This window comes from Otolemur garnettii, unplaced genomic scaffold (assembly GCF_000181295.1).
Source record: "Otolemur garnettii isolate 467f Iridium unplaced genomic scaffold, OtoGar3 scaffold00018, whole genome shotgun sequence".
Lineage (NCBI taxonomy): Eukaryota > Metazoa > Chordata > Mammalia > Primates > Galagidae > Otolemur > Otolemur garnettii.
Window position 1 is genome coordinate 5082436 of NW_003852413.1, and position 13471 is coordinate 5095906.

At 54.3% G+C, this 13471-nt stretch overlaps 1 protein-coding gene across 1 annotated transcript in view; it reads right to left on the bottom strand.

Moving 5' to 3' along the window:
* The window catches only part of MGAT5B (mannosyl (alpha-1,6-)-glycoprotein beta-1,6-N-acetyl-glucosaminyltransferase, isozyme B), a 71216-nt gene that overhangs the window by 38727 nt on the left and 19018 nt on the right, over positions 1-13471 (bottom strand). Inside the window, exons 4-8 of the mRNA XM_003786573.2 lie at positions 4885-5000; positions 4266-4339; positions 3256-3426; positions 2405-2569; positions 1628-1797 (exon numbers count right to left, since the gene is read on the bottom strand). Of these exons, the coding sequence (XP_003786621.1) occupies positions 1628-1797; positions 2405-2569; positions 3256-3426; positions 4266-4339; positions 4885-5000 (696 nt within the window). The remainder of the gene's footprint in view (positions 1-1627; positions 1798-2404; positions 2570-3255; positions 3427-4265; positions 4340-4884; positions 5001-13471) is intronic.

Below are 13471 nucleotides of genomic sequence, written 5' to 3' on the forward strand. Positions count from 1 at the left end.
AAAAAAAAAAAAAGAAAAAGAAAAAAAGAAAAAAGTAAGTCTGGAAAGACAGACAGCACGTGCCAATCTTCCAAAGATCAAAACAAAAACTAGGAGACAGCACACCTCCTGGGTGCAGGACACAGCTACAAGAGGGATTCTACCTAACACGTGCAAACGCTGGAACCTAATTTTTTGTTCCCTAACATTAACCTGAAATTTAAAAAAACCAAACTAAGCCAACCCATGTAATTTTTATGGATACATGGCCAATTTTTTTTTAAAGCAAAGGAATTATATACACAAAATTTCAGTGACAGGCTTCTCTGGGGAGGAGGCAGAGGGATGGGTTGGGGAGGCACGGCCCAGGCAGATCCAGGGGTCTGTCACTGGGGATCGTAAGTGGGATGTTGAACGTGCAGAGATCATTTGATTCTTGTGCTTCTTAGCATAGTTTGCATGTAGTTTTGAATGTACCAAATATTACATAATAAATATTAATAGATAAAGGAAGAAAAGTCTTACGTGTTTCTCTATCCCACAGATACAGAGTTAAAAATAAACCAAAGCTCACATACACCCCCACACACTCCTACGCCCTCAGCATCCCCACACGCTGGGCCTCAGCCCCACCCTCCCCCTGAGCACCCAGGGAGCCTCTAATCACCACTCTTCCACCTCTAGCAACACCAGAGGGTCCCCAAAAGCCTAGCGTTGGAGTGGTCTGCCCATTCACCACTCTCCAGGTCCTAAGTCCCCAGAAGAGACCCAGGAAGGAGGATGCTTCCAGGAAAGAGGCCAAGTCCCCAGGACAGCAGGGCATAGAGGGACCCCAGGACAGCAGGACACAGAGGGACTCCAGGACAGCAGGGCATAGAGGGATCCCCAGGACAGCAGGGCATAGAGGGACCCCAGGACAGCAGGACACAGAGGGACCCCAGGACAGCAGGGGCACAGAGGGACCCCAGGACAGCAGGGCACAGAGGGACTCCAGGAAAGCAGGAGCACAGAGGGACCCCAGGACAGCAAGGGCACAGAGGGACCCCAGGATGGCAGGGGCACAGAGGAACCCCTCAATGTCAGGGGCACAGAGGGACTCCAGAACAGCAGGACACAGAGGGACCCCAGGACAGCAGGGCACAGAGGGACCCCACGACAGCAGGGCATAGAGGGACCCATGACAGCAGGGCATAGAGGGACCCCAGGACAGCCGGACACAAAGGGACCCCAGGACAGCAGGGCACAGAGGGACCCCAGGACGGCAGGGCACAGAGGGACCCCAGGGCAGCAGGGCACAGAGGGACCCCAGGACAGCGGGGGCATAGAGGGACCCCATGTGACTCGATTCCACAAGCCAGAATGGGTCAGCCTCTGAGCAGAAACAGAGGGGACCCTGTTTGAACAGTATTATGCAAACACACCTCCCTAGGGCATCCCAGGCACTAACAGGTGTCAGTGTGGAGGCTGTGGGAGGAGGACAGGGTGGCAGAGGAGGGAATGAGGAACAGCAACACCCCGCGGAGCCCCAGCAGCCTCCCAGGGTCTGAGGCTGTGAAACTGCAGGTGGAGCAGGGGCTCGAGGGGACGGGTTCCCCTTCATCCCTTCCCTGCCCCCAGCTCGTGGTGAGCGGCTTTCCCCAGCACTCACCTCTGCAGCTCCTTCAGGGAGACGGTGACCCGCAGACCGTGGCCCAGGATGTACAGCGTGGCCAGGATGTCCGCCCACTGCACCATCTCCCCCAGGGGCCCGCCCTTCAGAACCCGCGGGCTGAACACGTCCCCAGACTCTTCTGTCAGGAAGCCGATGTGGACCAGGATCTGGGTCAGTGAGACACAGAGGGTCAGTACGGAGGGGCAGCCACTCAGACCTGCCCTGGGCACTGGCCAGGGACACAAGTCAGCAGCAGACACTGTCTCCAGGCTGGGCCTGCACAGGCGCTTTCTGGCAGCAGAGTGACCATGAGGAGCAATGAGGATACAAATGAAAAAGACAGTCAGGTGCCTGCCCTCCCAGGGCCATGTTCCAGACGGGAGAGGTGACGACAGTAAACACAGACAAGACACAATGTCATGAAATGATAAGGACTCTGAAAGAAAAAAGAGGGTGATGTGAGGGTCATGCAAATACTGTATCTATTGAATGGATGGAGGGAGGGAGGGACGAGCCAACAGATCTCCCCAAACAGGCCACATCATTCCCCACCTGCCAGGCAAATGTACGACTTTGCAGCCTGACAAGCACCAGACATCCACAGAAGGCAAGACCCCTCGGGGCGCTTGTCCTTCTGCCCAAACTTGAAAAGAGCCAGGGGCCACCACAGGCATCTTTTCCCACTCTGCCATCCCACCCCGTCCCCCAAGCACACTGCCCAAGCTCTTGAGTCACTACACTCAGCTCCCTGAGTGTGCAGAGCGGACCACGTACCTGCTTCTGGTCCCTCCGGGTGTCCCCCAGCTTCTGCGCCAGGCGCTGGGCGGCCAGCGCCCACTGGGCTGTGAGCCGCTTGGTCCGCTTCTTCATGAAGATTAGGGACTCCTTCCCACTGCCCATCAGCTCCAGAAGGTGGGACAGGTTGGTCCGGAAAACTGCCTGGAGGAGTCTAGACCTCAGCTCTCCCAGCCCTGAGACCTGCAGCTGTGCCACCACCATCCCCACCAGCCCGCGTGAGGCCAGGGCCTGCTTCACCAACTCCTGTACTTCCTAAGGGGCCCACCAGCTCCCAAGTCAAGGAGCCCTACTCTCACCCCGCAACACCCACCCTCAAACCCAGCTCCTACTAACCCCCTGCCCTGAGCTCTTCCAGGGAGGTAGCCAGCGGTGGCAGTCCCCAGGCCACCCAGCCACTACAAGGAGGCAGTGAAGGCAGTGGTCAGAGCCTCAACCCCGTTAATTCACCCTCTAACCTCAGACAACTCCTCTGTTGAACAGTGCGCTTGGATGGCTGGGAGATTGAAGTACAAATAAAGAGATACACAGAAAGCCCTCCACACTGACACTAGTGTTACTATTATTCTAGCCGGTTAGGGGATGCCTCCAGGACCTCCAATGCCCCCTCGAGGAGGCCTAGCTTGGCAGTATCTGCAGAAGGCAGGATGAGCACTACCAGGCTGGCCTCCTTCTGTCAGGCGGGACAGGCTGGGACCTGCCCAGCCACCTGGCCAGTTTCATGACACCCAGGACAGAGGCTTCTTCCGCTGTCCTTGAGGATGTCCAGCCTGGAGAGGCTAGCCAGCCTGCCCTCCAGTCCCAGCCTAGCCCCCCCACTCCAGGCCTACCTGGACTTTGGGGAGGGGGTTGGGGGCTGCCTGGGCAGCCGTCCGGTTCCTCCAGGGCAGCGGAGGGCAGAACCACTCGACCTCGCTGAGGTAGATGAGGAAGGAGCACTCGGTGCCGTCCACCCCAAAGAAGGCGTAGCAGGGGTCAGAGGTCCAGCGGGCACGCATCCACTGCAGAGAGGCCAGGCCTGGGCAGGAGAGCCAGCAACAGCCCCACCCACGCCACAGCAGGCCCCCTCTGCATAGAAGTCCCCTAGGATGGCACCCTTGCAGTGCGCCCTAAAGATGCAGCAGCAAGGGCCAGAGCCGAATGGAGAGCCAGGACATGGCCTCTGCCCTGGTTCCCAAGAGCCCCAGAGAACACAGGGGCAAAACTACCATCTAAGAGGCCCCCCAGCAGGCAGGGCCAGGCCAGGGCTCTGGGGCAAAGAGCTGAAGGCATAGCCATAGGGCTTATCTCCCTCTTCCTTTGTTCCCAATTTCTCCCACCCTGAGCAGGATTCAGTTAGAGGTCAAGGTCAGGACAGCCTCCAGTGGGGCAAAGACCGGGGCCAGGGCAGGACCCCAAGTGGCCACCCAGGAAGGGTCTGCTACGCCATCCCCCACCCCATGGGGTGTCTAGGGCCAGTGAGGAGCTGACTCCCACAGGGATCTTTACGCAGCCAGAGGGTCCCTATGGTGGGCCAGGAGGGCTCTGTCCAGCTACTGACTGGGCCAGGAGGATTGAGGACAGAGGGGCCAGAGTCCATGCCTCTCCTGAGTCTGCTGTGAATCAGTGCTGGTGATGGCATGTGGATACTTAATGGTTCATCTGCTATAAAAAGGCACTTCTGGCCCTGAGAGATGGCTCGCCTTTGGGAGTCTGGGTTGATGGGCTGAGCAGAGAAGCTATTTTCCTGAGGCTGGCCTCTGCCACCTAGTACCTGGGTCAGGGTCCAGGGCTGGGCAGAGAGGCTCTCTACAGCGGGTATCCCAGCCACCCCAGCCCAACCCTCTAACCCAGGCCTCACCTCCACCTTCCCCGAGCAGTCAGGGAACTTGGGGTCACTGGGTGCCTCACACTGGTCCCGCCGGCTTTCTGACACTGCAGGGAGAGGTGAACTCGCTGACCCGGTCCAGGAAGAACTCAGGAGAGAGGCATGAGGACTGGACTGGCCTGGGTGGAGGTGGGCAGTAGCCCACATGACCTTCTCTCTGAGTTTTCTCACCTGAAAGCCTGTTAGCTGCACCACTCACCTGCAAGGGTGTTCCCAGGCCTGGGCTGCCCCCCTCCATGTCCCCAGCCTCCTTAAGGGGCTCAGAACCAGTGAGGAGCTGGCGTGAACAAACCTCACACACCTACCCAAATGCATCCTCAACTTTTTCCAAAAAGAGCGAAGATGAAGCTTGCAACCCCCACATCATGGGAAACCAGGGGCTGCCTGGGGACCCTCTCTGTCTTCAGTACCTCCTTCCAGGTCGGGGCGGGGTGAACTACAAGGCCCCCTGCCAAAAGTGGGGCCCAGAGAGCCAGGAGAGCTGCTGTTGGGAGAGGCTGGGGCCCCAGGTATCCCACCTCCCCAGGGCCCACCCAGTGCCAAGTCCACTGGATTCCTGGGGCTTGGGGCACCCCATCCGCCTGGCACTCACCCTTGCTGTGCAGAAGCAGGCTGTGCCGCAGGATCTGGTCCACCTTCACCGCGATGTCTGAAACATTCTGTGCAATCGCCTGGATCCGCTCCATGAGGCTGGCCCCAGCAGGCAGCCTGGGCAGGGAGAGACCAGAGGTAAGTCTCAGCACCTGCCTGGGGACAGTCCCAGGAGGTAGCCTCAGCACAGGGGAGTTCCTGCCAGTAAAACCAGAGGGCAAAGGCAGCAGGTCCTGTAGTGTTCAAGCACCAGGCCCTGCCATGAGTGGATAGAAGGGCAGGGAGGTTGAGCTGGCTGCCTGCCCCACTCAATGTACACATGTTTGCACACATACAGGAAAGCTCATATCTGCAGGTAGAGGGCATGTCTGCATGTGTGCATGTCTGCACCAGTGCACTCTGTATGTGCCCACGTTTACATACATGCTCACATTTGCACGTGTCCACACCTGCACACGTGTCCTGTATTTATACATGCCAGTGTGTCTGCACACGTGCCCACCTCTGCACCTGTCCACACCTGCACATGTGTCCATATCTGCATGTATGCCTGTATCTATGCATGTTGGCATGTCCACACATGTGCCTACCTCTGCACCTGTCCACACCTGCACACGTGTCCATACCTGCACACGGGCCTGTATTTATACATGTCAGTATGTCTGCACATGTGCCCATATCTGCATGCACCTGCACACGTGTCCATATCTGCATGCACACCCCTATCTGTACAGGGGTGTCTGCACATGTACCCACGTGTCCGTGTCCATATGCATGCCTGTTATCTGTGCATGTCGGTGTGTCTACATGAGCGCCCACTCTGCACCTGTGCACATCTGTCCACATGTCCATATCTTCATGCTTGCCCGAGTCTATGCAAGTCGGAGTGTCTGCACACGTGCTATGCGTGTGTCAAAGGGCAGTGCCTGGGGCTGCTGCATCCAGAGGAATCCTATTCAAGAGCTCAAACTGTATCTGTCCAGGGACCCACCCCCGCCCCAGGTGACAAAGGCTGTTTTCCCAGGCACGCTGGCTGCCCCAAGTCTGTTTCTCTATTTCCTCCCAAGGGGCTGTTTCATGCCAAAATAAATTCCACCCACAGAAGCCTGTGGGGACTTGCCAAATATTAAAACTCTAGTAAATTATCATTGGCTTCCAGAGAACGAATCCTTCCCAGCATCTTAAGTAAGCTGACTACCACCACCACCGCAGTCCCCCACCTCACCAATACCACTGACGTTGCTTTTATTTTTGGAGAATTTATTTCCTTGTGTTGATTACTACTGAACTCTCAGGGAAGTTTATTAGACATCATACGCAGTATTTATCTCATCGCAAAAACTTCTATGGAGATAAATTCCACTCTGCGGGCAGAGTTTCTCTGTGCCAGGACAGCCCTGCGGGCCTCTCTCTAGGAAGCTGCTTGCCTTTTTTAACACATTAATCCCATTTCCTTTGATCCCACCTCACCCCCTGGCTGTGCAGGCCCAGTTTAAGCTCCATTTATCCCTATACAAGGTACCGGCTCTTTATTGCCACTTATAATGGGAATTAAATAAAGGATTTCTCCAACCTGGGCTCTGCTTGGGTCTGCAAACCACACCTCCCATCCTCTCTGGGCTGGGTGAGCTGCCTGCCAGAGAAGGCACAGTGGAGACCCTCAGCACCCACCTGCCCTCCCAGCCACCCTCCTCCCCCACTTCAATATCTATAAAAATAGCAAGGGACAAGTGGCCCCATCCACAGAGGGATGAGGCAGAGGTGGAGGTGGGGCAATGGGGGGACAAAGGCAGATGACAGGAGAGAGGAGTGAGCCTCTCAGATACGCACACAGATACCTCCACATGCACGTAACACACACACAGCCCAGCCCATCCTCGTGCGCTCTGGCTCAGTCCCCCAGTGCCAGCTTTGGCAAAAACAAATGAACAGTGGACTCTTAAAGTGGAAAATGGCACAGCATTTGTGTTAGTTTCCGTAGGTCACTGTCACAAATTACCACACACTGGGTGGCTTAAAACAACACACATTTATCCCCTCACAGTTTTGGGGGCTGAAGGTCAGAAAGCAAGGGGTCAGCGAGACCGATTCCTTCTGAGGCTCTGAGGGGGACTCTTTCCTCGCCTCTCCCTGCTCCTGGTGGCAGTGACAGTCTCTGATGTCCTTGGTTTGTAGCTGTGTAATCCCAGTCTCTGCCTCCACCTTCTCATGGCCTTCTTCCCTGTGTGTGTCTGAGTCCAAATCTCCTCTTTTTTTAAGGACACCGGCCATTGAATATGCCCTGTCCTAACCTAGGATGGCCTCATCTTAATCTGGTTAAGATTATATAATCCAAATAAGGGCACTGTCCCCGGCCCTGGAGGTTAGGAGGGGGAAACAATTCAACCTACAACAGCCTCTGTGAGATAACATGGATAAATAAGAGTGAGAAGAGACTTAAAGCTGCTTTCGCTCAAAAAGTCCTCGAGCAAAAGGAAGCAGGAGTATTTCTCTTTGGTCTTCATGTCACCTTGCTTCAGTTTACAGCGATACCTGTGAGCTGTGTGACCCTGGGCAAGTTCCTCAGCCTGTCTGTGCTCAGCCTTCTTATCCTTTACCATAACGACATTAACGGCAGCTGCCGCGGGAGCTGTGCGGGCTGAAGGAGAAGAGGTGCAAGGCGCCACGTGAGCTGTGTGTCAGGGGCCAGCCCCAGATGGGGTTGGGTTGGATCAGGTGTCTCGACCTTTTTTCATTCTGGCTCACTCCAGGACGGTTTCTGTACATTTTTCCCCGATATGCAACCCCCCCTGCACAAAATGTTAACGCCACACATCCACCATGTCTGTTTATGCTTGACAGCCCTACAGAGGGCCACACGCCACCGCGATATTGAAGATGGTTGAGATGGTTGTGTCCCTCACGCAGCAACATTCACTGGCCGAGAATGTCTGGGCTAGACCAGAGAAGGAACTTGCTGACTGATGTCCCCTGAGCTGTGAAATCAGCTTCCAACAAAGAGTGGGCCATTGCTGTCCACACCAACCCACCGTGTTTTCCCGAAAATAAGACACTGTCTTATATTTATTTTTTCTCAAGAAGACACACCAGGGCTTATTTTCAGGGGATATCTTCTTCCCCATGCCGAAATGCACGGCGTAGCTATGCAGACACGCTGCATACCCATGCCCATCACTAGGTCTTATTATCAGGGTAGAGCTCATATTTAACAAATGCATAGAAATCCTGCTAGGGCTTATTTGGGGGGTAGGTTTTATTTTCAGGGAAACACAGTATGGGGATGGGATGGCTACTCCTCTGACAGGAATGAGAGTCCAGATGGCCAGAGGAGGTGGCCATAGTGTGGAGGCCACTGGGAAGCATCCAGTGAAGCTGGGTTAGGGTTGGTGGCCTACAGGGTAGCTGAGGCAAGGCTCTGGGCTCCGAGTATGACAGGAGGCACTCAGGGTTGGGGGTACTCACCAGAGGCCCCAGGACACACATAACCTATTTCAGGGACAAGCCTGGGGGTCCTTCCAGGCCACTGGAGACTTTGAGCCCCTTCCTGATGGCACCTCTCCATCTGCCCTGCAGGAGCCAGATCCCTTCTCTGAACCCCCCACACTGGGGGTTGTGGTTGTAAGTGGCTGCCCTGAACCCCAGCTGGAGCCTGAGTCTGAGGACAGGAACACGGCTTTCATATGTGGCACCTGGCACTGCCCAGCAAGAGTCACAGGCTCAGGGCTCCACTACGACAGATTGGCAGTCCCCCAAATCCATGTCCATCTGGAACCTGAGAATATGACCTTATTTACAAGGTCACATTCGCAGACATAATTAGTTAAGATGGGGTCATATCACATTAGGCTGATCCTAAATCCAATAACCAGGGTCCTTATAAGAAAGCCACGAGATGACAGAGGCAGACACTGGAGTGACGTGTCCACAGCCACAGAGTGCCAAACACTGCCAGCAACCGCAGACGCCAGAAGTGGCGAGAAAGGATTCTCCACTAAAGCCCGTGGAAGGAACACGGCCCCGCTGACATGGGTTAATTTCAGACTTCCAGCCTCCAGAACTGTGCGAAAATACATTCCTATTGCTTAGGCCACCAGATTCATGGTGATTTTTTTACAGCAACCCTAGGAAAAGAATAGGATTGCCATCTGCAACACGGAGGGAAGATGGTTTTTAACACATCACAGAGCCTAGGAGGTTCTCTTGGCTGCCCCTTGTGTCAGGAAGTTCTTTTCTCCAACCATCTTCCTCTCCCTGAAGGCCAAGTTTTCATTCTGCTGTTCTCATAGGACAGGAAGAAATCAAGGGATGCCCTTGATTTTCAAGCCCTTGGTCAGTGACTCTCCTTATCATTCAGAGGTTTATTGGAAAGAGTGACGGCCTTGACGTCAGAGGTCCTGGATTCAAATCCTGACTCTTTGCACAGCTGTGTGGTCTTGGACAAGTTAACTAATCTCTCTGAACTCACGTTGCAACTCCTACAAAATATGAATAACGGAGTCTTGTGAGGATTAGAGATGAGGCTGAATGTCAAGCACTCAGCACACAGTAGTTGCTCAACACAGGCTTTATGTGCTTTTGCTCCCTATTTACAGCATCCGTCCCATTCCCCAGGGGAAGCTCATAAACTCAGCTATACAGCAAAACACTTTACTTTCTGGGAGATTCAGCAATTTTCCTACCATAAGTGTTTCTGCATAAAACATATCGCTAGCATGGGCTTTAAATAGTGCAGATGGCATCTGTCTGATTTAACAAGTTCAACTTGTTCAAAACAGAATTACTTGGTGTCACTATTATTATACTGGACTTAGCATTTGCACAGCACTTTCTATTTTCAAATAATATATGATTAGGCTTCTCTCCCTGAGAAGCTTTTCTAAAAATGACAATAAAAGTAGATGTTGTGAAGCCTCAAACCACAGCAGATCTATGTCCTGGGAAATAAAACACGGAAATGCACTGGGGAGATGCTAGGAGCCGCCCCCAGCTGACAGGGCTGGGGGCACACAGCACCAACAGGGCTGCCTCCGACCAGGGCCAAGCAGTGCAAGCCAGGGTTCACGGTGCATTTAGGAGCCTGTGGAAATGCTTGACTTTCTTTAAAAATTAGGGGAGGGGAGGAAATAACCTTATATATCAAAGGTTTTAATATGTAATGTTCTACAAAACATAATTTTTGCTATGGGTTGAACTGTGCCTTCCTTGATTTATATGCTGCAGTCCTGACCCCCAGGAGCTCAGAATTTGACTTTATTTGAAAGTCACTGCAGATGTAATCAGTGAAGTTAACATGAGGTCAATGTTATTTCACCAGAATAGGGTCTAACACAACTGGTGCCCTTATGAAGAGAAGAAATTCAGCCCCAAGCCCACACACAGGGAGGATACCATGTGAAGACTGGAGTGACACTGCCATCGCCCCAAGGAACTGCCAGAAGCTGGGTCAGAGGCCTGGGGCAGGTCCCCTCACCACCACAGCACAGAGGACACGTGGCCCAGGAACTGCGAGTGTCTAACCCACTCAGTTTGAGACATCAGCCCTGGGAAACTGATACAATTTTTTTTTTTTTGGAGACAGTCTCATTGTGTTGCCCTCAGTAGAGTGTCATGGCAACAGCAACCTCTAACTCTTGGGCTCAAGTGATTTTCTTGCCTCAGCCCAAGTAGCTTGTACTACAGGTGCCCACCACAACGCCCAGCTATTTTTTTGTTGCAGTTGTCATTGTTGTTTTTTAGCAGGCCCAGGCTGGGTTTAAACCCACCAGCCTCAGTGTATGTGGCTGGTGCCCTACCCACTGAGCTACAGAACTGATACAGTTTTAAATCTTGTGTGTGAAGGGATGTTCTTTAAGTCATAAGGCACCTGGGGAGGCGGGGCTTTCGCAGGCTGCTGGAAGGACGGAGGAGGAGAGAAAACCACCCGCTAATGCTGATGGCAGTAAAACAGCTCACAGGCATCCATCCAGCGCTCTCTTGATGCCCATGACATCTTGACTCCTTTCAATGCCCCCATTGTACAGATGGGGAAACTAAGTACAGCACGGTGGAGAGACTTGCTCAGGGTCACACGGCTGTTAAAAAACTGGAAAATCAGTTTCCAACCAGGCATCTGGTTCCAAAGCTACTCAGCCCAGCCTAGCCCAGCCCAGGGAACTGCTGAACTGGCTACCGTGGCCAGGCAGGGGCTGGCCATGGTAGTGGCCAGGATGTGGGCACCTGTAGTGCATAGGATGGTCCTGGGGAGCTGGGGCAGAAGGTGCTAGGCCTCCCTGATGTGTGTCTGGACACACATGCAGCGCTTACAAGCCTGCTGGGGCTTTGTCCTCAGGAAAGGAAGCAGCCTAGAGCCGTGGGTGGAACACAGGATTTGATAAATCAGAAAAGCCTGCCCCGAGACGATGTTGGTTGCGTGAAGAAAGTCCATGTCCCATCCTGTACACCCCAGGCAGATGGTGCCCATAAGTGGGCTCTGACACAGGCAGAGTGCACCGTTTCACCTGGAAGGGATCCACGTGGGCTTGGGGTGGGCAAGGGGCAAGACATTAGGGACAAGGTCATGACCAGGCAAAGGGCCCATCTCCCCACCCACACTGTAGGGAGTGATGTCCTTGGTAGTGGGACCCTCTGGGCTCATTCTATCAGGATAACAGCCAATTCCCTGACAGGAGGAAAAGGCCGAAACTGGTCTGCCAGAAGAAGTTTCCCAGACCACAACCACTCTGCAGGACTCTTGACCGGGGGACCAACATTGATTCTGTCCACCTAGGCAGAGGGAACACAAGGACAATGCCCTTGGCCTCACTGCCCCATGGAATGCACCTGTCTTCCTCCAACTGGCCCAAACGACCAAGAGCCCTTCCGTCCTGCTTGTAGCTTATTTTCATTGCTTTCCTCTTATATCTCAGTATGTACATTTTAAATGAGGAAGACTGTTGACCCAGATGAGTCTGAATCAGCAGGCTCCCAGCAGGGCAGCGTGGATGTGAGCAGTGAAGACCCAGCCCATTTAGGGGACAGCTGGGGTCGGGGGAGGCTGACAGCTCAGAAGATGGGTCCCAGGAGGCCCACCACCAGCATGCCTTCCATACATATCTGCTGCATGCCCACTTGGTGCCAGGCTCTGGGCATGGACACACAGGGACAACCGGAGAGGGGATATCAGAGAGAAGGGGGGTACGGGCAATCCATGGCATGTCTGTGTGGGAGAACCTTGGGTACACTGAAAGGTGTCACTGCACCACACAGGGTAGGAGGGGACAATGCCTGGGTGCCCCAGAACCTAAGCTGTGTGTGCAGAAGAGGGTTAGTGCAGCAGCCCAGGGATGTCACTACCTGCACATTCCAAAGAAAGGCCTGTCACCACTTGTCTGGCTCCTGGGAGGTCACCCCCAAGCCTCTGGAAGGTCTTGCCTGGTAAGAGTATCTGTGTACCTGGGGTCTTGGGCCACCCGGGACAGTCAATGCTTCAATGTGATGTGGGGGCGCCTTGGCCAGGCTGCATCAAGCTGGAGATGCATCAGCACAGGATGATCAGTCATGTCTACAAGACCCAGACCCAGAAACCCTGGACGCCAAGGCTTGGGCGAGCATCCCTGCTTGGCAACACCCCGTGTCTGTGGTCCCACCTTGCTGCTGGTAGAGTAAGTGCCATCCACATGATTCCACCTGGTGGGACAGCTCAGCCCACCCTGGTCTGCCCTAAATGGGTCGGAGAGGCCAAGGACAGGATTGCAGGGATGGCCTGGGGAACTGCCACATGCTGTTGCCCTCCAGCCAGGACTCTGTAAAGGTCAGGGCTCCTGGCGGAGGTGAGTCTGGCCAGGCCTTTATACACAATCCTACAGTGAGAGGTTACTTCCAAGGCAGGTCAGGAGGTTGCCCACGGGACCTGCCAATGAGAGGAGAGTGAGGGTCTCCAGCCCCACCCTGCAAGCTGTGGGTGCTGGGCAGGGGCCAAGCAGAAAATCCAGAGACATTCAGCTTTGTCAGGAAGCTCCTGGGGCCAGCAGGGCTGACTTGGCAGCCCAAAGAGTCTCATGTCCCTCCTAGTCCTCAGAGACCATACTCAGAATGATAGGGCTTTCTCACACCCAGGCACAAAACACATGTGGCTGCACCATGGCTGCCCTGGCAACACAGGCCTAGCTGGACTCCCACTGCACCCTGGGCCCTGTGACCAGAGCTCGTCCTCTTCCTGTCTGAGCCAAGGTCCCTCATCTATAAAATGCAGACCTGGGCAGGATCTTCCTCATCGGGCTGTTGGTGACAATCACAGTTCAGAAGTATCCAGTAGAGGGTGGCTGTTATTATTACAATTTATTATCATTAACTATTATTCTTATCAATGCCAGTTCTGCAGCCAAATCTGTTGAAAGTCACAACAGGCCCTGGGGACCGAGGGCTGCTCTAGGTGCAGCACCACTGGAAGAGGCCCTGACCTGACAACCAGAACTCTCCTTCCCAGGGAAGGTGCCAGTGGCTGCCTGAGCCAGCCTCTAAGACTGAGGGATTTGCAGACAGCTCTGGGTGGGGGTAAGGGAGTGTGTAGAGACTTCCTAGGCTGACAGATGTCCCCCCAGAGAGGCCTT